We start from the raw sequence: 25,502 nt of genomic DNA on the forward strand, positions 1-25,502 counted from the left end.
GTGAGAAAGACCTTTTATACCAAATATCCCAAAGAACCATTCGACTTTTTATGTAAAAATGTAAAGCCTCTAAAGGCTCCACCAGCAGATATTTGACAAGTGTCACCACAGTAAGGCACAGTGTCGGGCATGGAGAGCCCAACGCTGCTTTACAGAAGAACAAGTAGCCCACACACCTTGAAGGTCCCAAAACATCTGTGGGTTAGAACACAAGACAACACCTGAGGCTCACATGCTAACTTCAGGGGGTGGGGGGGGTGTCTGTTTGCCTCTATCACACACACACTTAAACACACATATGATGTTCCAGATTTGAGATCAATATCAAGCTGGCTAAACTTCTCAAAATGCAGGTCTCTAGAAAGAGCATAAACTGACAGACAAGAGGCAACAGAGATGTTCCACACGTGCCTAGAGAGGTGGGGCGGGTGGGGTGCTGAAACTCAGCCTGAAGCCACAGCAGCCACCAAAGGCAAAGGCGGCGTGTGTGTGCTGTACATACGTGTGCGCTCAGACACCTGTGGGGACAATCACACAGACCTGCCCTCCCGGATTTCCAGAGTCATGGACCGAGACACAACATCTCTGGATGCCAGGTCCTTTGCGACGGGGGCGTACCGCTCCATGAACCTTTCGCCCTGACTGTTGATGAGGATGCCACCCTCTCCGCGGCATCCTTCCGTGATCAGACAGCCAGCACCATATATGCCTGCAAAGAGCCCAATCGATCAAACATTTATAACCCAACAACTGCTTGGTCTGTATTTCAAACGCAAATATTTTTTTCAAGACATTTTTGAGGAGACAGAAGGAAAGGGTATGCAAAGGGCATTAATGGAAAAAGAAAAAAGGTGAAAGGTCAGGAGCGATAGGAAGTCTGATAGCTGACAAGGCCGTGGTGAGGAGAGAGGACACTGCCGTTGATGATAAGCAGCACTGCAACACTCCGGTTACTGCTTATCTGAAACCTTCAATACAACTGAGCATGTGTTAAATCCCTCAGGTTTTGTTGTAATTTGTGAATGTCCTTTTGCACCATGAAATTGTGGCAACTAGTTTAGGTAAGAAAAACCAGCTTGGAAAGGTCCTATTAAAGAACCCAATAAAAACTACGGCAATAATTATTATAGTTAATACATATACTCTACTTGCTATGTACAATTCTACATTTTGCAACAACCCCAGGTAACGTTATCCCCATTTTCAGAGATGAGTAATTAAAGCTTGGTGACCTGTCCACGCTCCCGAAGCTGGGAGGGCAGAGCTCAGATTCAAACCTGGCTACACACAGGGTCTGCCTTGATCCTGACTGTCCCTAGTGGCCTGAAAACACAGAATAGGACACAAATACATCAACAACGTAATCTGAAAGCTAATACTTTCATTAGTATACCAAAAGAGTCACCTTGCTTTTAGAACAAGAATGCAAATTCCTGCATTTCAACTGCCTCTCAGTTTTCCTAGTTTCAATGGCATTTTTTCCACTGTTTTATTTCTCATACATTGAAAAAGCATAGGAAATGGAACTCTAAATAAATTACAGAGGGGATTCAGAAGTCTTAGACATTTTACTGGTTAAAAATAATAATAAAAAACCACCTAAAACATTTTTTATTTTTCATTTCTGCCAAGGATCAGAAACAATATACTGACAGAGCAAAGAGAAAAACAAGGCCTAGCTCTTTAGCACGGGGGCTGTTGCTACCACGTATGGAGTCTCCTCAGTTGACAGGCCAGAAAAGCAACCCAGAAACAAAGTTCAGGATGAGATTCATCTCTCCCAAGAGCAGATCTCTTTCTCTCAGATTCATTTCTGGATAACATCCCCTAAACACTCTCAAACCTGCACCCCTAGCCTGGACCCTCCTTCCAAATCCCACATTTGTACACTCAACTGTGAATGTATTACCCAAGACAAGCTCATCTCCGCCCATGACTGGCACCCTCAATCATCAACATCTCATGGAGCTCTGTTTGTCACAGGTGCATCCTTAGTTCACTCACAACTGTGGCAGCCTGATGTTCTCCCTACAAAACTGCAATCTGCCCATGCCCCTTCTCTGGTCAAATGTATTTCCCCTAGTCTCAGGATAGTGACTGAAGTCCTACTATGTGCCAGGCAGTGAGAACAGGGCAGTAAATGAGACAGAACTGTCCCCGCCTCCTGGAGCGGACAGCCTGCTTGGGGAGAGGGACACCAAAAAATGACTGCTTTATGACTGGAATAAGTACCGCCAAGGCAAGGTGCAGAGTTGACACAGTCACCTAAACTGCCTTGGGAGAAACAGGGAAAAGTCTTGAGGAAATGACAAGCTAGGATCTGAGACACAAGGAAGCAGATGATCAGAAACACGTCAGTACCTGGCACTGTAGAGGAGCATTCAATAGGCATCACGGGCTTAGAAGACACACAGAGCCCTGCTTCCCTACCTGTAGGGTGGAACTGAACGAACTCCAAGTCCTGGCAGGGAAGGCCTGCCCTGGTGATCATGGCCGTGCCATCGCCTGTGCTGGTGTGGGCAGACGTGCAGCTGAAGTAGGTGCGCCCATAGCCTCTGGAAAACAGACGTGCCAGCAGGGAGAGTGATGACTGCACACAGTGTCCCCCCAGACCCTCCTTCCTAATGGCATGAAAGTGGACAGAGCAGGCCATGCAGCGCATCACAGGTGTCGTCTGCATACACTGCCCTGGGCAACCAGGATGGGAGCCTGGGGGACAGAAGGCACTCTCATTTGTCCTTGAGGACACTTGTGTGCTGTCTGAAGGATTTCCCTGGTAAGCATATATTACTTTCATATTCAAATGTCTAACTGTTTATGTATTCACTCTTTTAAAGGGTTAAAATATCGACTGACAGTGTATAAAATGGAATCTACTTACTTATTTTCATCATATGAACAAACAGCACTTATCTACCCCAGAAATCCGCATTAACACAGTACCCATTAAAGCAAAAGAGATGTTATTCCAGAAAATCTCATGTGACTCTCCAGGCCTGTTTCCTCAAGGGTCTTCCCAGCTGCACTTGGCGGCAGATACTTTCTCGCCCACCTCTGAGACTGGTGCGACTGTTGTTCCCTTGAGAGATGAGGAACCAAGGCTGGCAAAGGGCAGTACCCTCACTGGGTTAAGTCTCAGCCTGCGTCTGAACCATTATTCCATAATGCCTCTAATGCCTCTATTTTTATTAGAATGAAGAAACTCTGAAGCTCCACTTCCCTACAGAGAAATTAAATACAGGAAGAATTAGATTCTTACCCAGTAGCTACAACAGTGTTCTTTGCTCTTATGCGATGGATGGACCCATCTTCTATGCATAGTGCGATAACCCCACGGCACTCCCCATTTTCCATCAGGAGATCCAAGGCAAAATACTCTACAAAATAGCTGGTATCATATCGTAGAGACTGCAAAAAGAAGGAAAGGAAAAAAGGGATCCCACATTTGCCATTGCATTTAGGGTGTTAAACCCACAATCAAGCTGACACTATTGATGTGAACAGGTTAAGAGACTTGGATCTAGTGTGTGGCAAATGGATTAGGTAAACCCTAGAAGACCAGTTTGGAAAAGAAGTCACAGACTTCAGCTCATATCAAGGACAGTGCTGATGCTACTGTGTAACAGCACAGAAGGCACTCTACTCTTAGCTGTATAAACAAAACAAAGAGGATGCACACACATCAACACACTCCAGAGAACAGCATGTACCACTAAGGTGGTAGCACATTTCTTATTTCTACACAGTCCTAATAGGCATTCCACACTATGGCACCACACACAGCACTGAACTGCTCTCAGAGTCTGATGCCACAGCTGGGGCCCACAGACCACGGGGTCTTGACTTAGACTGGGCTGTACCACGAGAGAGCTGCTGGCCACTTAATCTAAACAAGACAAAACATTCACCCCTGAGCATGCTAGCCACATCTCTAATGGTCACATGTGGCTGGCAGCTGCCGGCCTGGACAGAGCAGACAAGCACATTCCCACCACACCACAAACTCCAATACTGGACAGCACTGGCCCAGGCCCCAGATCTGACAGTCCCCCAGCTAACGAAAAGGGCTCCCATGAAACTCCCAGCTGCCCATGTGACACACAATTCTGCGGCACAGGCACGTCCTGTCACATATTTGTCAACCCACTCAGTCAGAGAAGCCACTGGTGTCCTAACACTTGCAAATCAATGATCTGTCTCCATTTGAAAATAAGAGTTCAGAAAACTGACTATTCTGAACCAACATTATCCAGGATATTGATTACTTGGCCATGACAAAGTTGGCCCTGATTATCCACTGACTACTACCCTCAAATCTTAGTCCAGTTTTAACAGTTAAGTATTAAAACAAACCAATGAGTTTAGGAATCTGGAAGTGGTAAAAGAGCCTTAAAATACTTGCTCTGTTCTTATATTTTCAATGTGACAGATCGTAAGTTCAAACCTGGAAGGTAATGATTATCAATTTAATCTTCTAAAATACACACTTTCATACTAACAGTTACTACATACATACTACCAAGTTATGCTGTTACTTTTTAAGCAACCCCTGGGCTGACACATTGATCCTCTGACCTGTCCCCAGAGTGGCCTCTTTCTAGCTTGTGTTACATGCCTGGCCTGACTAGACCATGTCCTACCACTCCATGCACCCAGGTCTCACCCTTCCATACAACGTGTGCAGCAGCGAGTGGCCTGTGCGGTCTGCCACGCAGCAGCACCGATGGGCCTGCCCGCCTTTCCCAAACTTGAGGCTCTGTCCACCAAAGGCACGCTGGTAGATCCTCCCATCTTCGGTTCTGCTAAAGGGCATGCCGTAATTCTCCAGCTGTGAAACAAAAGCAAACACCTAGGACCTCAAAGGAATCAAGATCTTCATGGCTAATGTACACTAAACAACTTCAACAGAAATCTGCTATGTTCTAGGAACATGTCAACACTCCAGGAAAGAGAAAAATGTCCTTGTTAAATTAACTGAATGATTAGTGACAAAAGATTTCCCTTGTTACATCGGCTCAGTACCATTCTTTTGGCTGACATCTGCCTCAACCCCTCTTTTGCACTAGAAACAGACTGGTGCAATGTTACCTCAACCACCGAGGCGGGGGCCTGCTCTGTCATGTAGTGGATGGCATCCTGGTCCCCCAGCCAGTCGGAGCCCTTCACGGTGTCGTAGAAGTGCCACCTCCAGTTGTCCTCTTCCATGTTCCCCAGAGCAGCATTGATTCCTCCCTAGAAACACGGAGCAATCTTCTGAGCTCCAAAAGGGAGTCCCAATGGTATCTTTTAGGCTCATCTCCCCATTGCCTCCTCCAGTGTGTGACAGCCAGAGGGTGCCACAGAACCTTCCCCTTACCAGGTTACTGAACCCCTCAGCCCTGGTCTCCTTATCCGTGAAAGGGGCATGAAGCTAAACTCCTTGAAGAGTTGTCTGGAGGACTGAGTGAGAGGTTACATGCACAACGCTTACTACTTACTTACCAAACCTGGCACGTACAAGGTACTCCACAAACCTACCTAGACAACTTTATGACAAAACATTCCCAATGGTATTTCTGGGCATGCAATAAAGATGAGGAGTGCTTACTGCCAAGCAATAAACTCCACAGCATCACAGTCCCCACACTGCCACTTCCTTTTGCTGTGCACGGCTAACCGCCCCCGCCACCGGCTTACCGCCTCTGTCTCCATCCCTCAGTCACAGAAAACACAGGACAGGGACAAATGTAATGCTCACCCTTTTCCCCCCCCCAATTTACAAACGGATTACTCCTCTTTAGACAATCTCTTTTTCACAAGTAAAGGCACACTTTCTAACTTCTCCCTCTTTTCCAATTGTTACTCGATCACAACTTTTGCGTCAAACAGACCCATGCAGGAATTCCTTCTCCACTCAGTGCTGTGCCTCAGTTTCCCACAATATGTTTTAGTTACCACGAGATGAGTCACTAGCACAGAGCGAGGAACTTTGCAGCAAACATGCAAAAGTTACCAAGTTATGTACTTCGTCACTTCTCCAACTCCTCCAACTGTAAACCCAAACACTACCCAGCTAAGAAACTAAGTACCAGAGCAGTGCAGAATGTAGAAAGCTGGTTTAAAATAACACAAACGCTGGGCCCAGGGCAAGCATAAATGTGCATTTCACTGCCACTTTCAGTAATAATCAGGGCACAGGTACAGAGGGGTCCCAGTATTCTTCAGACTCTCCCCAGGCCCTTACCTGTCTTACCCTTCCACCAATTAAACCTCTACTCAAAAACCAGCATTCAAGTTAAGCTATCCTTTTCTTCTTCTTCTTATTTAATTAATACTGCACTACCTGAATACTACATTATCTTGTAATATTACTTAGAATTATCTGTTTCTATCTATTTTTCCTTCTGTACAATGAATTCTCCAAAGGTATATAGTATATATTCTTCAGTTTACAAAGCAATAGATTTAGAACAAAGTATCTCGCCGCTAAGTGCCTGAAGGGTGTTACTGGACACTGAACACAGGCTGTTCCAGCTACAGTGGTTGTCACCAGGGTGGCTTTTATTAGTTCCTGGAAAGTCACCACACTCTGTTGTCTCTATGAGGAAATGTCTCCCAAAACCAGAAAGATAGTCAAATACGATTTTGGAATACTAGCTGTATACAAGTTGGGTACTACTTACATTGTGCCTAGAATGAAAGAACAAAATTACAAAATCACTGCATAAATTTTCACCTTATTTTTATCCTCTTCCCTAAATTCAGAGCATGTAAAGGCCACCGTTTCTCTGTCCTGCACATTCATGACATCATCAAAGCTCAGCGCCATCACACTTAATGAGGCGAACCCTGAGGATGCAGCAGTAAACGTGAGATTCAGGGAAGATGGAAACAAGTCCACAGGCAAGCTCACTTCCTAAGATCAGGTAAGTGCAATGAAGAAAACCACCACAGGGTGGTACTAGGTGGGGTAGTCAGAGAAGCCCCAAGTATGAGAATAGCAGAAACAAGAGTGACAAGGAGGCTTTAAGCAGCAAGGATGGGGGCAGAGACCCCCAGGGTGAGTGAGCCAAGTGCGTGTATACAAGGAGCAGAAAGAGGCACACACGGCAGAGCATGGTGGGACAGCGGCCTGAGGCAGAAGGTTGCTCAGGCAGAGTGCCAGACTGTGCAGCGGCCTGTAGACACTGAAAGCACCAAGAGCCCCTTTCTCTTACCTGGGCTGCGACAGTGTGTGACCTGGTGGGAAAGAGCTTTGTCACACAGGCTGTGTCAAACCCCGCCTCAGAGAGGCCAAACGCAGCTCGCAGGCCGGCCCCTCCAGCACCTACCACCACTGCATCAAATTCATGATCCACCACCGGGTACTGTGTAGAAATCTGGAAAAGAGAAATCCACCCATTCATCCCCATTCAACCATGCCAGACAGACTGTGGTTACAGGGAAGGAGCTAGAAGAAAACGAAGTAGTATCACAAAAGGGCCACTGCCACGCCTAGAGGGCCCCCATCCTGTGTGGGACTGGACACTAACAACACAGCAGTCATGAGATGTGGCAGGCACACCCTCAGACCTTAGGACAGAAGAGCACCTACCCTACGGAGCTGGGAAACCCCGTTAGTTAAAATGCTGAAAACTTAAAGGTACGTCCTCAAAGAGGAACTGCAGAAGCAAAGGAAAGCAACAACATGAATCAAAATGCCAGTTTTTCCGTTCAATTATCATTTTTATTTACCTTCTCTTTTTAAGTTTACACCTATTTACATACACGTACATGAATCTAAGCTTACAGTGTGGTGTAGATCATGATTCTCCACCTGTGATCTGCAAGTTTTTCACGAAAATGTTAAAATGTTGTTTTCATTTAGATAAGCGTTTTCCAGTTCGTCTGGGTAACCACTTAAGAACTGAGGACCACAACTCTATTTCAGGCCCGTGTTCTCGTTTACAACTGAGAAGGTGCCAACCAGTACTCAGTATATCGTGAGCTTACAAGAAAAGAACTTGGAAGCAAATTTCAGTTTCTTATATGGAGAGCAGAATGGGCCCACTAAACACAGAGGCCTAACACCCAAGTGGCTACACAGTCCTAGGCTGAGCAGAGATGTCACCATCCATCATAGTAAATACAGGTCATTTGTCATCTAAACTTCATTATTTTGTCACTTTACTTGATTTAAATTTTAATCTGGCTTATAGATACATAAGAGCTACGAGCAAAAAATTTTACTATGTTTACGTATATATGACAATTAACTATTATTACACTAAAAATAATTTGAGCAAGCACTGGAATGAGAATTTTTCCCTTTAAATAAGATCTGTGTATTACTCAAATATATTAAAAACCAGTATAGATCATTACCCCTCTAAAGCCAGGAAAATCATTTGTAATGAACAAAAAGTCATGAACTTACTGAATCTGAAACTTTAGCAGATGCCCTCTTAGTCCCATCAACAGTGAAGTGAAAACCACGGGTCTGCAATGTTGCTGGCCACTGCTGAGAGACAGAGGGAGAGCGTGAAGTGTCTTGAAGGAATTGGGGACGTGTAATTAAAATTTCTCCTTCTAAGTCTATTAACCTTTTTTTGTATCCAGCTACTCCCCTTCACACAGACACCTCACCTGAGGCAAGGGCAAAGGACCCAGGGTGCCCTAAGAAAAGCCCTTCTAGATGGAGCTTGTTTCCAAACCAGATACTCACTGACTCAGGAAAGGAAATAAAAAAGGCATGCTTCCACGTTAATTTCAAGTGGTAGTTCTGCAAACCATGAAGTACTTTTACTGGATCCATTAGAGCCCTTGTCATACTGGAGCTCCACTCATCTGTGAGGTTTCACAGTACAATGGGGTAGGCACTGGACAGTGTATGGGGAGGTGGACATTCTAGAACAGGCTCTGTTACTTGTTGTGACACTGAAGCACCGTGGTTCTAACCCTTCACTGTAAATGTGAGGATTCCAGGCCCAGAGATGGTCCTGCTTCACCACTCTCCACATTTGCACTAGACTTCAGCCATACTCCCCGTCGTCTGTCATACCACAAGGTACTGTTTCTTCCACCCACACACTCGTCCCTGGCCTTTCCCTCGTTAACCTCTGCAACTCTCCAAGTCTTGGCTTAAATGTCCCATCCTATAAACATTTACCCAAGCAAGTTGGTATTAATGAAATGACAATCCAGCATGAGAGGCAACCTTCTTCACATGCTAAGAACGGCCAGCAACTTAGGAGATATGTTTTCCATGCTGCTGACTGTATTTGCAAGGACTACGGCAAAACAAAGAGTCTTAAAAATAGCATAAAGGACAGTTTCAGGAAATAAGTACACTCAACAATGACAAACAGGGATATAAGAGATGCCTTCAAGTATTCTGTAATTTGGAAGACACATTTATTCTGTGTGGTGAAAAAAAATTTATTCTGTAGGACAAACAAACGGGAACTACAAGGAGGAGAATCTGGCAAAATACAAAACGAACTCTAACTGAGCTGTTTTAAACCGAACGGACTGCTCTATGAGAGGAAAGGCTTTCAGGGGACTGGATGGCTCGGCTGCCTGCGAAGAAAGTCAGAGCTGGCTCCTACTCTAAGGCTCCCTTTAGCTCTGAGAATGGATGATGGCTGGCACAAACAATTGAGTTTATCTCAAGCGCTCCAATTACAGAGTAGTTTCGGGATTTTTAAGCAGATCTGAACTGATGAGAGTGATAGTCTTGAATCTTCCAATTTCAATTTTAAGTATGTTTTCATTGACAAAAGCCAATATAGTTTTTTTCCTTTCAGGAAATGAATTAAAAAGAGCCAAAAAGAACAAATATTCTTCAGTGTTAGTATAATTTTTCAAATGGTAGAACCTCATTTTAACAAAGAATTAAGTAACTAAAAGGATTTTAATACAAATGTTCTTGAAAATTTTATAAAGGATAATATAAACATAGGTAATAATACCAGTAAGAACAGTACATTTTGTAATATTAAAATAGAAACAGTGAGATTCCCTAAGTATTTTTTTCTTTCTAGGATGTTCATCTTGAATAAACACACACACACACACACACAGAGCTAGCTTAAAAAACCACAGCAATTATAAAAGCATCTTTAATAAATTATCACACTATCTCCCTGTGGAAAACAGTAGCATTAACTGTTGCATCTAAATCTGATTTGGGGAGTGATTTTAGAATCTGGGGAGTCCAATTTTAACCCAATTTCTGTCTTTAGGTATACTCATTTTGTGTCACTTATTAATCTAATGTTTTTTGAAGAGAAACTATTATTTTCTAAAAGGGCAACATGATGAAGAATGGGGAAATATACCTATGGTAGAATTAAAAGGAACACTTAGACCTTTTTAACAGCATAAAGAACTGAATTAGGAGGTAAAGGGAAAAAAACTGAGAAGGATAGAGATACTGATATCCTCAATCTAGCAAAGTGGGGAGCCCTCAGCTAATAAAATATAGGTGTGAATCACGAATGAGAAACTAATTTGTAAGTACGATCTACACAATTACAAGAGTAGCCAATAAAGGATCTGAAAGTGGTTGCATAACTCTATTGGGAGGACTGAAGTAGGAAGAAGTAGGATGATTTGTAAGCGAACTAAATCCTCATTCACCAGCAAAAGCTGACATCTAAAACGGATAAAAATGCACTTGCATATTAGCTAGAGAAATGGAGGTAAATACCAAGAGCCAATACCAGAAGCAATTCAGAATTAATTCCACTAGGGAACAGGTCTGGGGAAGGAGGAGCTCTTACTCCTTTTCATTTATAAGGACTTCTGTACTCACTTTTTTTTTTTTTACAACTATGTGTAATTATTTTCATTAAAAATTTAAAACTTTTTAAAACAGGGATGCTTAAAATACGGTTCACAAGGTACAAACTGAGTCTATCCAAGGTAAGTGGGGTCTGGACTCAGGTCTGCCTGGATAGCTCTAGATCCTGTGCTCTCCCCACTATCTAAGGATCCTCGGGAAGAATCTCTGGGACTCCAAACTAAGATGAATATCCAGGTTATGTATCAAAACCAAGCCACAATTTTTCAAGTGGCTTGAAAACCAGGAAAAGCATCACACAGAATATAGCACTGAATACCAGTGGCATTATAATTATGCCAAGAAGCAAAACAAAAGTTTACCACAGTGGCCTAAATAATGATTCTAGATATATCATTAAAACATATTCAGAACCATACCTTGGATATTCATGTGAAAGGATGTGAAAAATCTATCTGAAGTGAGCAGTTAACCAACAACTATTTAAGGTCCTTGGTTTTACTTTTCCTTTTGATTAAACTTTGGAACAGTTTGCAAATTGTGTCAGTGCACTGGGGCAATAGAAAATGAAACAAAGGCAAAATAGGTTTGATAATTTTGTAACTTGAAAGCAGTTGTAAATATGACACGGAAAAACCACAGAATTAAACAAAATGAGATCAAGAAAAATTCTCTGTGGACTTTATTCAAATTATCCTCATCATCTACTCTCCAGGGACATTTCTCAGCTGGCAATCATAAATTTTCTTTTTTTGTTCTTCTAATTTGATGCTTTTGTTCTTGTCAATTTTAAACTCCAATAAATATATTGCCTGGGACAGAATTAATTTCCTTAGCAAAAGCTATCCTCATCAAGATCAAAAGACTTTTTAAAAACCCAAGGCCATCTTTTTCACAGGCCTAACTTGTGGTTCCACTTTGCTATCTCTATCCTGCCATCACGTTTACAAGTACCATACCTAAACACAGGACAGAGGTGAAGATTCAAGGAGATAATGAAGGTAAAGCACTGGCAGCTAACAGCTGATTCAACCAAGATCACTTGGAATCAAGACAACATGAAAGGAGAGGCTTAGCACTCTGACCTGTTGTACTTAGAACCTCATCCTCACTTTCAGCTAAATGCTCAGAGCTAAAACTCTTCCAGTCCAGCCTGGACAAAGGAAAACGCTTTTTAAATTGACAAAGTGTGGGGGTAGGTGAAGGGAGTTCCCCAAGCTGGAGGGGTCTTAGTCTGCACAAGCAAGCTGGGCACCAGGCTGGGTTGAGGACAGACATTAGCTCTTTCTTCTCCAATCACCACCAGTTATCAATTTGTCAGTTCACCTACCAAGTAGGAAGCACTTAGAAGTCTGCTCATGTTTGGATGACTAAAAATACTCCACTAACCATGGACTTCACTTCCTGCCTGTGGACTTCTACCACTGTGTCTTAGAGCCCAAAATTTGGGGGAGGGGGGGATCTCTGCTCAGTAAGCACCAACTATAGCAACACTTGGTGCTGGTGTTGGTCAGATGGCTGTCTAACTAAATCAGCACATTTAACATGATTTTTACTATCTATATACCAAAAAGGAGAAAACTGTGGTTGTAATTACAGGCAGAACTCCAGTAAACACTGTTGAATGCCTTGGTTCCTACTGGGACGTTTACTTCGTAATTAAATTACTAAGTAGGCGGGTGGGCGAGATCATTCAAAAGAAGGAAATGACTAAATCCTCTAAATTTAGTGTCGTGCAGTAAAACTCTAAAAGATCGACTACTAAGATGTAATTGTAGAGGTACATTTGACATAATCCAGCAGCAAGGCCTCAGGAAGGCATAACCCGGCTGGTCATCCTCGACTGACCAGAATCTGGCACGCCTTCCACAGATGACGCACAGAAAAACAAACCTGCCGGCGTCCTCGCCCAAACGCAGCTTTGCAGTCAGCGTGCTGAAATTCTGCGTCTGTATTTTTAAATTTTTTTTCCAGTGAGGAAGACTGTCGCTGACCTAACATCTGTACCAATCTTTCTCTATTTCCTATGTGGGACGCCGCCACACCATGGCTTGATGAGGAGTGCATAGGTCCGCGCCCAGAATCCGAACCCAGGAACCAGGACCGCGGAAACGGAGCAAGCGAACTTAACCGCTATGCCACCGGGCCGGCCCCTGCGTCTGATCTTTTGAAAGCATGCACAAAGGAAACCCAAAATGAAGGCCCCACAATGACTGTCCGGTCTTGGCGCGGACACACAAACCCACGCCTTCTCCCGTGTACTCGAATCTGCAAACAGGGCAGGCCGACCGAGCCTGCTGCCCACCCGGTCCCGGGGGCTCGAATCCCCCTGCACCGGCCCCTGGCCGCGCCTCTGCCGCTCACCGGGAGGCCGCGGGGACCCGGCGGGACCTCGCGGGCACTGCCGGTCCTGGTCCCGCCTCCGCCCGTGGCCTCAGGGTCAGCCGCCACCTGCGTGACCTTGGCACACCTGCCCGCTCACAGACAGGCCCTGGGGGGGCAGGGGCCCGAGGAGACCCGCGGGGTCGCGACCTTCACCGGCAGGGCCGGCTTCGGGCAGAGGCCGCTGGCCCCGGCGGCCCCACGACCCCTCGGGCGGCCCGCGGCTGCTCCCCCCGTCCCGACCGGCGCGCGGGGACCCGGAGTCCGGCCTGTTCCGCCCTGAGGGCCCACTGGCCCCGCGGCGCCGACTCACCGCCCTGGTCAGCGCCAGACGCCGGGCAGGAAGCAGCCGCGACAACACACGGATCCCCGACATGCTTGCCCTCCGCAGGCAGTCCCACTAGCCCCCGCGCCAGGCCGCGCCTGCGCACCGCACTGCGAGAGGCGTCGAAGCCGGGGGAGGGGGGAGGGGGGTATACCGCGCCTGCGCACCTCGTCTCGCCCGGGGCGGGACGAGGGCACACTGCGCCTGCGCACGACGCTGCGACCCTGGGTGGGGTTGTCGGGGCACCGCGCCTGCGCAAAGAAGATCTGCGGACGGTGGTGCTCAGGGCAAGTGGCCCCGGCCCTCCTGGCCCCGCCGTAGGTCTGGGGCCTGGGGCGGGCTGGAAGTGGGGGTTCGCGGAGTAGGGGGTCGGCGGTAGGTCTCGGGGCCGGGGGACTGCGCGGAGTCGGGGTGTCGGCTGGCCGCGCCGCGTTGGGCGGGGCAGCCTGCGGTTGCGGGGTGCCGGCTCCGCGCCTCCCGGCGTTCGGTCAGTTTCTGTCGAGCATCTGCCGGCACCCGAGGGACGGGGCGGCGTGGGGGACAAACGGTATTCGGGAGGACCGCGCTCGCGGCCCCCTGCCCCGACCTTCCCGGTGCGCAGGTGTGTGCGGCGTAATTCTGGATGTTGCACTGAGTGAGCTGACAGTGGGCCGTCGCCATTTCATTGACGTTTAGGTGGTGTCCAGTTTTTTGCCGTTAGTAAGTGACACCCTACGGGATGTATCTGTGCTAGCGGATCTTTATCTGGCTTACGTTGCTCCGTTAGAATTACGTGTGTCCTCGGCCGTGTGCCCCGGAGGCGGGCTTCCTTGGCCGAGGGCTTGAGCACGGTTCTTCCCGACGCCCTGCGACAGTTGCGCAGTTCGGTTCCTTCAGACTCTAACATGTTTATCCTGTGGTTGCCACGAACTCCCTCACGTTAAGTCCTGAGCTGTTTTTCTTTTGGCATTTCTTTATTGCCAATGAGAATTTTCCGGTTTTAGGTGTTAAGCAAGTATTTACTGAAAAACCCATTAAAATTTTTCAAAACTGAATTGAATTCCTTTTTTCTCCAGCGTCCCCTGATTATTCTTTTGTAACTAGTGTGTATTGTGTAGGCAGCAGCCTGGAAACAAGCGGAAGGTCCTCAGGACGAAGTTGTGAAAGTGCCCAGCCTCTGTGGGTACTTAGTGAATTGGAGAATGCGCGTCAGCGTGAGACCGCAGCCTCCTTACTGAGATGTGGCTCCAGCTTTAGCAGGAGCCCCTCTCAGTGCGTGCACCGCCCCCAAAGTGGAGAGCAATGAAAGCCATCTCCAGCGCTGTCCCCATCTGCCCCACGATCTGCCTCCGCCCTCAGTGCTGTTCCCATTTCATGAAGAAGCCAGGGTTTTCGCACCTTCCCGTTTTTGTGTGTTTATATAAAAGCGTAATTTTAAACGTATTTGTACTAGAGAACGCACCTCGTTCTACTTGTATTTCAGTTTGTTGAGACACGTCTCTCTCCCCCACTACGTGGTGAGTTGCTTTTGTCTGAGTTCTCATCTTTTTCTTCTTTTTCTCCTGTAAGGTCCAGTGCTGTGCAGCACATAAGAAGTGAACAAAGTTTTTTGGAAGGAAAAAAAGGATTCATATGAGCCATTTAGGTAGTATAATTGTGACAGATGTATTTTATGCACTTTGTGTGGTTAATGGTTTTGTTCTTTACTTTAAGGTATACCTCCATGAATAACTTAAATGACCCCCCAAATTGGAATATCCGGCCCAACTCCAGGGCTGATGGGGGTGATGGAAGCCGATGGAATTATGCCCTGTTGGTTCCAATGCTGGGATTGGCTGCTTTTCGTAAGTCGTGGTTTTCCTAACATTTGCGTTTTCTGGGCTGAAAGTGTGGAGGCCAAAGACCTCGGGCTTTGGAACCTGACAGATGCAGGTGTGCATCCTAGTTTTATCCCATGCTGTGTGTCTTGGACACATTACTTAACCCTCTGAGCCTGAGTTTCCTTCTCCTTGCGAGGGGCTGATCATAATTACCTGGATTCATTGTGAGGGTTCAGTTTGACAAGAGGTTTAGAAGCCTTGTGTGTAGAGTGGTTTTAACAACTGGGAGCTCCCCTTCAAGGCTTCACTGCTCTTCAGGTGCCCTCATGGGACCAGTGGGGAAGAATGAAACAGTCTTAAAAGAAAACCAGTTTGGATGTCTATTCCGTGTTTAGGAAGTCAGTCTTTGGGAGACTTCATCCATGAAACCTCTGCTCTGCCTGGCCAGGAATTCTCTCTAGTTTGAATTGACTTTGTCCACTTTGGGGAAATTACCAGTCACCAGTCAGTTGTAGTTATCCCAGCCCTTAGCTTATTTCACCACTACATGGTAAATTTCCTGATGTTCAGGAGTTAGTTTAATATTTTGTTGTGTCTGACGGTCCTGCTGGCTGGCACTTAAGAATATGAGAAACTGAATAATTGAATGGAAAAACAGCAAAAGCTGCTCTCTGGGTGCAGTGACACTTTTTAAATGGAATGGTTTTTTGTCGCCTGGATTTCTCAGGTCCGCAGGCTGACGAGAGTAGTGTTTATAGACTTCGTTTGTCAGCCTTTACCTTTAGACTGTGCTGGACTACTCGACACCCACAGGTTGCAATATGTGTCTCAAGCATGTAATAACACATTTTTGGAGAATGCTTATAAGAATGCAAAGTTAAAATTTTTCTCTGATCACGTTACTTAAGCAAGATAACCAAGAAGAAAAAATAAAATATTCCTCAATGCTTCTCAGGGAGGGACAGCATCATTTCAGAAGTCCAAGAAGGCAAGAACTTCAAAAGTAAAGGTTATTAGGAAAGTCTGTAAAAGCTAGAGGTGAGCCTGAAAAACAAACGGAAAATGTAAGTCACTTCAGGGCGTCTCTGAGCCTGGAAACCAATTAATTGTTGGGTTAGTAAGTGTAGTTCTAAGCCTTCTAATTCGCTCCCCAAGTTCATCACCCTAGCCACAGGCAACGGGCAGCCTTTCCAAGTGTTAAGTGGTGTTTTGCAAGATGACAGGCGGTGAGCCTCTAACCCTTAGGCTGTATTTGGGTCTGCCCAGTCTTTGACTGAGAAGCAGGCACCGTGCAGATCACTGAGTCATAAAAACCGCCTCCTCTTTTCAGCCTCCATGAGTTGATGTTTAGTTTTTTAAGAAAGTGCCGAATGTTTTCCAGAGTGGCTGTACCGTTTTATACTCACCAGCACTGTGTGAAGGATCCAGGGTCACAGCGTCCTTGCCGGCATTTGGTGAGGGCTCTGTTGTGTTTATTCTTCTGTCCTGATAGGTGTGTAGCCAGACCATCGTGGTTTAACGTGCATTTCCCTGATGGCTAATGATGTGGAGCATCTTTGCATTGCACACCCTCTCCATGAACCTCTCCATGAACTATCTCTCAGCCAGCTTGTAATTGGATTGTTTTTAATGTTGGGTTTTGAGAGTTTTCACTGTATTCTAGATTCTGGTACTCTGCTGGATCTCTGGTTTGTGAATATCTTCTCTCAGTCTGTAGCTTGTCTTTTCATCCTCTTAATGGAGTTTTTCACAGAGCTAAAGTTTTAATTCTGATGAAGTCCAGTTTATCAGTTTTTCCTTTGTGTGTCATGTTTTTTGTGCCAAGACTGAGAACTCTGCCAGCCCTAGATCCTGAAGATTCTTTCCTATGTTTTTTCCTAAAATTTTAGGTTTGCGTTTTTACATGTAAGTGTGTGATCCATTTTGAGTTAATTTTGGTATAAGGTATGAGACTTAGATTTTATTTCTTCCTTTCCAGTCTGTTTGCCTTTTATTTTTTTTCCCACTTTCTTTCACTGGCTGGAACTGCCAGCACTCTGTTGAGGTTCCTGATCTTAGAGAAAAAGCATTCAGTCTTTTCACCATTAAGTACAAAGTTAGCTGAAGGTCTTTCATAGATGCTCTTTATCAAGACACTGAAATTCCCTCTAGTCTTATTTTTCCGAGTTTTTATCATGAAAGGAGGTTGAGTCTTGTCAGATGTTTTTCTGTATCAGTTGACATGATCATATGGTTTTTCTTCTTTAGCCTACTAATATGTTGGGACATATGTTGATTTTTGAATATTGAGCCAGTCTTACATTTTTGGAATAATCCCCACTAGGTGGTACCATGTGGTTCTTTATATATATATAGTAGAATTATATATGCTAACATTTTGTTCCACGTTTTCACATCTGTGTTCATATGGGCTATGTCGATTATTTCAGCCTCCTGGCAGGGCTTTCTCTCTTCACACCTATTTCATCATCCTGTTTTTTATTTTAGTTACTTTGTTTTTCAGTTCTAAAATTTGTTTGCTTTTTTTATATCTTCTATTTCTTTGCTGAGACTTTTTACTGTGATGGCTGCTTTAAACTCTTTGTTGGATAATACTGACATCTCTGTCATCTTACTATTGGCATCTAGTGATTATCTTTTTTGATTCAAGTTGACATCTTCCTGATTCTTGGTGTAAAGACTGATTTTCAGTTGAAACCTGGGCATTTGGGTATTACGTTATGAGACTCTGGTTTTTATTCAGACCTTTCTTGTCTGGCTTGGCTTTCTTGGAGAGGGCTCTGTCAGGAAGGGTGGTGCTGCCTCCTTACTCCCAGGTAGGGGTGGAAGTCCAGGTTCCCCACTTGGCCTCCAGCTGGTTGACACTGAAGGGAAGGGTGACTCATTACCACTGGGCAAGAGCAGGAGGTCCAGCCTCCCCAGGGCTTGCAGATGCCTCCAGCCTGGCCGGGAGAGCTAGGAGTGTCTTGTTATTGCCTCCCCTGGGGAACAGGAGGAGCTGCCCTCGGTCTTTGTCCACGTGGGTGGAGGTGGGGCCACAGTGTCTTCTGTGCTGTTTGGCGGGAGTCCAGTGGTCATTGTCTGTAAGTTTTCAGTCTTGCTAGACCCCTTTCCTAGTCCTTTGGCCAGAGATAGCAGACTTTTGTTGGGGCTTTTTAAAATATCTGCACCTGTTGGTATTTCAGCTCTAAGTCTGGCATCTGTGAGGCAAAATGAAGCCCCTTGGGACCCAGCACCCTGTCATTGCTTGGGTCCCAAGTTCCCTCACCAGACTGCCTGCTGCTCCCCACCTTTCAGAGTCCTCTTCTGTTTGTTTTACGGATGATGTCCACGGTTCTTAGTTGTTCTTAGCAGGAACAATAGGAGAGGGTACTTCTGTTCCTTTTTCCCAAAAGCAAGAGTCTCATCTCTCTTTTCTATGCCTTCTGAAATGAAGCCTCCAAAAAAATTGTGTCTGCCCAAAGTCATAAGGCAAGATTCTCCCCGATCAGACCCAGCATTAAGGTTTTGTGGACTTCTGTTCTGCCACGCCGCACTTTCTCTTGCTCTCTCCCTGGTAATCTCCTTACCCAGCATGTCTCCACGTCCCTGTCCCACTTTTCCAGGAGGCCTTCTTGATGAATTTTGACCTGCCAGAAACTTCCTGATGACTGCAGCATGTACGTGTGGTCTGATGTTCAATTCTGTCTGTTCTGTGTCAGTCCCACTAGTTTCACGTGTAAGTTGGAGTACTTTAACTAGCAGGAGTGGCTCCTTGCTTCTAGTGTCCCTCCTTTACCCTCTGTCCCAAATCTTCCACACTGCCACCAGGGTAATGTCACATCAAATTACTCCACTTCCTTGTCAGTCTAAAAGGACTTCTGTTACCGAGCACCTGCTGACTTCCAGAGTGGGCTCCAGCTGCTCCTTGGGAGAAGCCCTGTACCCCAGGCACGTCTGTCCCTGGAAGCTGTCTGCTCTCAGCACGTGTGGCACCCTCTCCTGTACCTGTTCATTCCACCTAGAGGGACCTTTCCTCCTGACTTCCAGACTTTGTTCACATTCCCCTCTTTTATGAAGCCTTCCCACCTCCACCCAAAACTGGACGAGCCCTTCTTTCCTCTGCTCCTCAGTGCTTATCAAATTATGTTGCAACTGCTGCTTTACTGGTCAGCTCCTTGCCTCTGAACTCTTTGGCAAAAGAAGGAGATAAAGATGACATGTGCTTTTGAGTTTGAGGTAACAACTAAAATAGGCCTGGGAGCTATTTTTAGTTGAGGGAGGCCGAGTTTGGTATTATGCTCATGTATTTGAGGTGGCAACAGTGAAAGTAGTGCTGTAGTAGACTTGGTGTCAGGGCCAGATAAGATTCCCAGGGACCTGGAAGAAGAGTCCTGAAGGGCCAAGACACCACTTTGGGTGTTAGGGAGGGGAAAGGAACCAGCAAGAGTAGGAAAAGGACCATGAAGTGATTTCCAGAGGGGTTATTGACTGTAGGAGTTAAAGAAAATGCGCAACATGGAGCAGCCTGGCCTCCTTTGGAGAGCTGGGCAGAAATAATGCTTTCATAGTAAACTGTCGCTCTTGGTAGTGTTTAGACTTTGGGCTTTGAAGCTTTGCTGAACAGTCCTGTTTTCCAAGGGACTCAAATCCGTGCTGCTTTTAGCAAATTATCATTGTCCGAAACTAGGACTCAGCATAGAGTTGCCCCAACATTTATTAAATTATTGAGCAAGAGCATTAGTTCAGAATGCGGTGGGTTTCCTGTATCACCACACTGTTTTTTGTTTTATTATTAAAACACACCAAACTCTTAGCCATTAGTGGGATGACAGAAGAGTTGGTGACTCCATCCAGAACCAGGTGCCTGCTGGCTAGCAGGCTTTGTGGGTCGTCAGGCTCCCTTCTCTGTCCCTGGATCCTCAGGCACTGGACTTCTCCATGCAGCAGAGGACAGAGGCCTGGCTGCTCCTCGGTCTGTGGATCAGAGCGGGGTGTTACCCAGCCCAGCCTCCCGGCACTCTTCTGTCCCGTGTTTGTGTGATTCCAGCATTTTCTGGTTTGGGGAAAGGGAACCAAACCATGTCTTGAGGTTGAATTTCTTACTCCACCTTATTTTTATGTACCCCTATCAGAATATAAGCAAACATCTTGGACTTCTTCTCTTTTGCTGGTGATGACCACTTTGAAACTCACTTGATTCTCCAGTAACCTGGCCAGTATTTGAAGCATACCCATGTTACTTCTCAAACCTTCTGAGAGCATGTGGGGCACTGTGGCCAGAGCGGGCACATGGTGGAGGTTTGCGAGCAGAAGAAAGCAGTGGCTGACTTTCTTGGCCATAGGAAATGAGAAGCCTGAGTGGACTCTGCCTGCAGCCTGTCCTACTTGTCCTTTGGGAGCCTTTATCTGATTTTAAGATAAGAACTTGGTATATTATATAGTTTCATACAAAATGTTATCTTTTTTGTATCTCTCAGGGCTTAAGATTTTATTGAAATGCTGTCATCTACTTTATGTTTTCTTTAAACATTATAGAACTTTAGCTCTGACTTTTCATTGTGTGTGTTTTTCTCCCCCAATTTATTCATGTCAGGTTGGATTTGGTCTAGGGAGTCCCAAAAAGAAATAGAGAAAGAGAAGGAAGCGTACCGTCAGAGAACGGCTGCTTTCCAGCAGGATCTGGAAGCTAAGTACCACACCATGATCTCAGAAAATCGGCGTGCTGTTGCTCAGCTATCTTTGGAACTTGAAAAGGAACAAAACAGAACAACTAGTTATCGAGAAGCCCTTATCTCTCAGGGGCGAAGGTTGGTAGAAGAAAGGAAACTGCTGGAACAGGAACGCGCTCAGGTCATGCAAGAGAAGAGACAGTTGCAGCCCTTGAGAAATGCGTACCTGAGCTGCCTGGGACAGGAAGAAGACTGGCAGAGGAGAGCCAGGCTTCTGCTGAAAGAGTTTGAAGATGCTCTGACGGAAAGACAGAATATCTACTGCAGCCTGCTTCTCCCTCGCCACAAGCGACTGGAAATAGAGAAGAGCTTGCTGGTTCGAGCATCCACTGACCCTGTTGCTGCTGACCTAGAGATGGCAGCTGGCTTGACTGACATATTTAAGCATGATACATACTGTGGGGATGTCTGGAATACCAACAAACGCCAAAATGGGAGACTCATGTGGCTATATCTGAAATATTGGGAAGTAATTGTTGAACTGAAAAAGTTTAAGAAAGTAGAGAAAGCCATACTAGAAAAGTAAGAGAAGACTGGAATAAAGCCTCTTAACAACTCAAAGTCAGATGGTCGTTGTGGCATTCTGGGCTATCCCATGTTTTCTCCTGTGCTGTGGCCACAGAGTGGCCTCCCACTCCTGCCAACCTCTGAGCAGGACAGCGAGGCCTCAGGAGACAAAGGGTTTGCTCCTTGATCCCCTTCAGCTATTAAGGACACAGTTTCTCAGAAGCATTTTTTAAGCTGTTAATATTTTATTAAGCAGAACAGTGTAACCTCATATGTTAGGTCTAGGGTAAAAATTGTTTTAAGAATGTCAAATACAGTATTGATCCTCAATATAAATAATTTTCTGTCTGGTTTTATCACTTCCTAAATAAAGCATGTTTTCTCCTCGAATTATTTTTCTCTCTCCTAAAATTGCATTTAAAAGTTATCAGGTAGTGGATGACTTGCTTACAGATGATAACAAAAAGTAGTAATATCATCAAGGTTTTGTATTGTTTTGGAGCTCTCTGCTGCCAAAGGGAAGAAAAGTATTTCTCATATCCAGTTGATACCCTAATGTGTGTTTGGGATTTGGTTTGTGTCTGTATTCAGCAAGCAGATACTATTTATTACCAATGACATATAATAATACCTGCAATTTAAAAGCAACAGTGCCACTTTTTATGTGTGTTACTCTTGAGAGAATGTTTTTACACAGATTATCTCAGTTTTTACCATAAACTAAAAGGTGGGCAGGCACTTATGGCCCCATATAGCCTTCACAGAGCTGCTGTGAATCAGCCTTTACTCTGCTTTGCACACGTCCCCAGTGTGATCCTAACACCAGTCCTGTGCAGTGAGTACTGTCGTTACCCTCTGGGTCCAGCGTCTCCAAGACCGCCCCTAACTTTGATGACTTGCTTGGTGGTCTCGTAGGAGTCAGCATGAGGTTGTGCTCACAGCTAGGCTTTCTTACGTGAAATGATCCAGGGCACAGGCACAGGGAAAGGCGCTAAGGCCACGTGGAGACCAGGCGCAGCTTCCGGAGCCCCCTCCACCGCAGTCACGAGGACATGCCTAATCCCCAGCATGAGTCGTGACAACACGTGTGAGATGTTACCAACCAGGGCCACTTCTTAGAGACGGTGCCCAGGGTTTCTGTTGAGGGCTGGTCACATAGGCATCCTCTGCCTGGCACATACTCAAAATTCCAGATTCCTAGAAGGAAAGCGGGTGTTCAGTCCAAACTGCACAGTTTAGGCACAGTGAGCCACTACTCTAGTTAATGGTGGTGGGAACCCTCCCAAAATGGAGGTTTCCAGATGCTGGTGAAGGGCCAACCTCATCAGCAGGCCTTGCAGAGGACCGCAGTCTCAGGCCTGCCGTGTGACTTTTTGCACGTGCTCATTCTACAGATGAGGGCACTGGAACGAGGTCAGGAGAAATCAACCTGCCCAAGGGCACACAGGTGGCCATGTTGGAGCCACTGTAAACCGAGGCGGTTTGGCCTCAGAACCGCTACTAACATATGCAAGTGTTGTTAGTAAGTGGCCTGGCAGCACCTGGGTTAAGGTCTACCTGACTTCAAACCCTGTTTCCACCCTACCTGTCTATATGGCAATAAGACAAACTAATAAAAATGTTAAGCTTAGAGAAAACTTGAGTTTCATTGTAGAGTGATAGTCCCCAGAGCTACTATTTGTTAAGTTCATGTTGCACACTGAATCTTACATAATTTGTGCTTACGTGTTTTTAATCTTCAGAACAATTTCAGAGATGAAGCAGCTGGCTCAGACCTTAAGTTCCCTAAGACGGACGTGAGCCCTCTGCTCCAGGCTCTGTGCTCTTAGCTCCTCTGCTCTGCTCAGAGAGGTTTGACACTTGTCTTCTTCGACAGCTCATAATGTCATCTTTCTGCTGTATTGCCACCACTTGATCTAAGCAAAAATAATTTCTTCAGGTAAATCTGGATTAAACAGTTTCTCTAGTTATTTGTGTTTCATGGTGTATCACACTGTTGTTTAAAGATTGGTGCATATTCTACTTCCTGTTATTTGATTTGCCATATGTCCTTGGATAAACCACTTAATGCTTTTCTCTTGGTTTTATCTTTGAAATGAGGAAAATACAGCCAGCCATTTGGTAACTGAATTTCAAGGTGAATGATTTTCAAGGTGAATTGTTAATCCTCATCCTATTTTCTTTTTCTTTTTTTTTTTTTTTTTTTGAGGTAGGTTAGCTCTGAGCTAACTGCTGCCAATCATTCTCTTTTTGCTCAGGAAGGCTGCTGGCCCTGAGCTAACATCTGTGCCCATCTTCCTCTACTTTCTATGTGGGATGCCCACCACAGCATGGCTTGTCAAGCGTGCCATGTCAGCACCCGGGATCCGAACCGGCAAACCCCGGGCCGCTGAAGCAGAACGTGTACACTTAACCGCTGCACCACCGGGCCAGCCCCTCATCCTATTTTCTAATGTCCAACATGCCCTCAGCCTAGCTGCCTTCAATAGCTAGATAAATATGTTCAGATAATTCAAATCAATTTAGACACTGGCCCAAAACTAGGCAAAAATAAACTAGGCAAAATTAGGCAAAGAAGTTTTCTACAGAAAATTATATTAGGCCAAGTTTGCATTTGCATGGTAAACTTCCATTATCAAGTTTAATTGAGTCTCAATTTGATATCATCTGTCTTCTTAAAATCAATTCTTTTAGGTTCAAAGTGTTTCACAATGTCATGGCCATTTGATGACTTCACAGCTGTGCCAAAAGATGTCTGGATAAAGTGAGATTATAGCAGAACACTATTGAACTAAAATCGTTTAAAATTGACAAAAAGAACAGGAGCCCAAGAGCTATTTGATGTGTATGCAGAATTTGTAGGGACTTTAGAACATTATTTGTCCTGGCTGCTTTCCTGAAGGTCACAGTACTGTCGACAAAAATAATCCATATCCAATCTATAAATGAAAATTTGGGTGAGTTTATTCTGAGCTTAAATCTGAGGATTATAACCCGGGAGAGTCTTTCCACAAAGGAACAGAGCACTCCAAAGAGGTGCGGGGGTATACAGGGTCGTTATATACCCTCAAAGAGGATGTTTCACATATGATTGGAATGTCCCTTTTACAATAGTCGCGAGACTGCTCTGTCGGCACAGCGATTGATGGAAATAGCAGGTAGGTCTTCTGTCTCTGTGAACACAGCAGGGTGGCAGTCTGTTGTCTCCAGCTGGGTGGTCACAGGTGAGCTGGGAGGTGAGTGCAGCAATCAGTTCCTAGCCTAAAGAAAAATGCTAATGTGTGGGGGGGGGGGAAGTTGCATCTTTATCTCAAGGGCCTTTGGTTCTGGCCAAAGGAAATGTCTAAGCAGATATGCAATGCGTGCTCAATAGCCAGTCAGGCCGAATTAGGTTTATACCAAATGGCTTCCTCATATACTCCAATATATCCTATTGCTTGCCATTTTTATTTGTCAGTACTGAGACCTCCTGCGCAAGACGGGAGAGGACTCTCCAGGGTAAGGAGCCTGCATCCTCACCAGGACAGCCTGAGGGCCAGTGCTGAAGCAAGGCCCTGCCCCTGGGTGGAGCCTGGGCTCCACTGTGGTGAGGAAAAGGAGTGATCATTTCGTGGTCTGTGTAACTGATTTGGGGATGTCAGGTTGTTGTGGATGAGGTTGCAGAGGCTTAAAATGGAAGGGCTTTGGGTGTTCTAGTTTTGCTTACTGTGAAAGTCCCTATTTCAGGGTTCTTTACTTTGGAATGAAGTTAGAAGCCACGGGGATTGACCTGGATCTTCCAAAAGTAAAACGAGAAGCAGGTGATAATTCTGTAAGTGAATCTAGTCAATGCATTTGGTAAATATGCTTTTTTTTTCCTGTTGTTAAAATTCAGAAAGATACGTGATTCTTAAACATATTTCTTGTGTGTGTGTATATATAATACATATATGGACTGGCAGATAAAGTGTTGATTTCATGTTGACAAAATAATTCTGCAAACATTGCACCAATGATTCGATGTTATGGCAAGGAAG

The 25,502-nt window shown here is 45.3% G+C and overlaps 2 protein-coding genes across 6 annotated transcripts in view; one reads left to right on the forward strand and one right to left on the reverse strand.

Moving 5' to 3' along the window:
• SDHA (succinate dehydrogenase complex flavoprotein subunit A) overlaps window positions 1-13,610 on the reverse strand; it is a 28,030-nt gene extending 14,420 nt beyond the window's left edge. Inside the window, exons 1-8 of one of the 2 annotated variants that reach the window (XM_046671725.1) lie at window positions 13,458-13,610; window positions 8,396-8,476; window positions 7,197-7,358; window positions 5,089-5,232; window positions 4,664-4,828; window positions 3,260-3,408; window positions 2,431-2,555; window positions 541-709 (exon numbers count right to left, since the gene is read on the reverse strand). In XM_046671725.1, coding sequence (XP_046527681.1) covers window positions 541-709; window positions 2,431-2,555; window positions 3,260-3,408; window positions 4,664-4,828; window positions 5,089-5,232; window positions 7,197-7,358; window positions 8,396-8,476; window positions 13,458-13,520 — 1,058 coding nt within the window. In that variant the 5' untranslated portion in view covers window positions 13,521-13,610. Of the gene's footprint in view, window positions 1-540; window positions 710-2,430; window positions 2,556-3,259; window positions 3,409-4,663; window positions 4,829-5,088; window positions 5,233-7,196; window positions 7,359-8,395; window positions 8,480-13,457 lie in introns of both variants that reach the window. The other variant, XM_046671724.1, reaches the window with a different exon arrangement.
• An 83-nt stretch (window positions 13,611-13,693) lies between these two features.
• CCDC127 (coiled-coil domain containing 127) lies at window positions 13,694-21,876 on the forward strand. 4 transcript variants are annotated; one of them, XM_046672334.1, is made up of 3 exons: window positions 13,694-13,786; window positions 15,162-15,292; window positions 20,844-21,876. In XM_046672334.1, the coding sequence occupies exons 2-3, from the start codon at window positions 15,172-15,174 to the stop codon at window positions 21,503-21,505; spliced, it is 783 nt and encodes a 260-aa protein (XP_046528290.1). In that variant the 5' UTR covers window positions 13,694-13,786; window positions 15,162-15,171; the 3' UTR covers window positions 21,506-21,876. The 4 variants fall into 4 exon arrangements, with proteins under 4 accessions (XP_046528290.1, XP_046528291.1, XP_046528292.1 ...); XM_046672335.1 differs by having other exon boundaries at window positions 13,757-13,844; XM_046672336.1 differs by having other exon boundaries at window positions 13,764-13,790.
• Window positions 21,877-25,502: the final 3,626 nt, after the last annotated feature.

Source organism: Equus quagga, chromosome 9 (genome assembly GCF_021613505.1).
Source record: "Equus quagga isolate Etosha38 chromosome 9, UCLA_HA_Equagga_1.0, whole genome shotgun sequence".
Classification (NCBI taxonomy): Eukaryota; Metazoa; Chordata; class Mammalia; order Perissodactyla; family Equidae; genus Equus; species Equus quagga.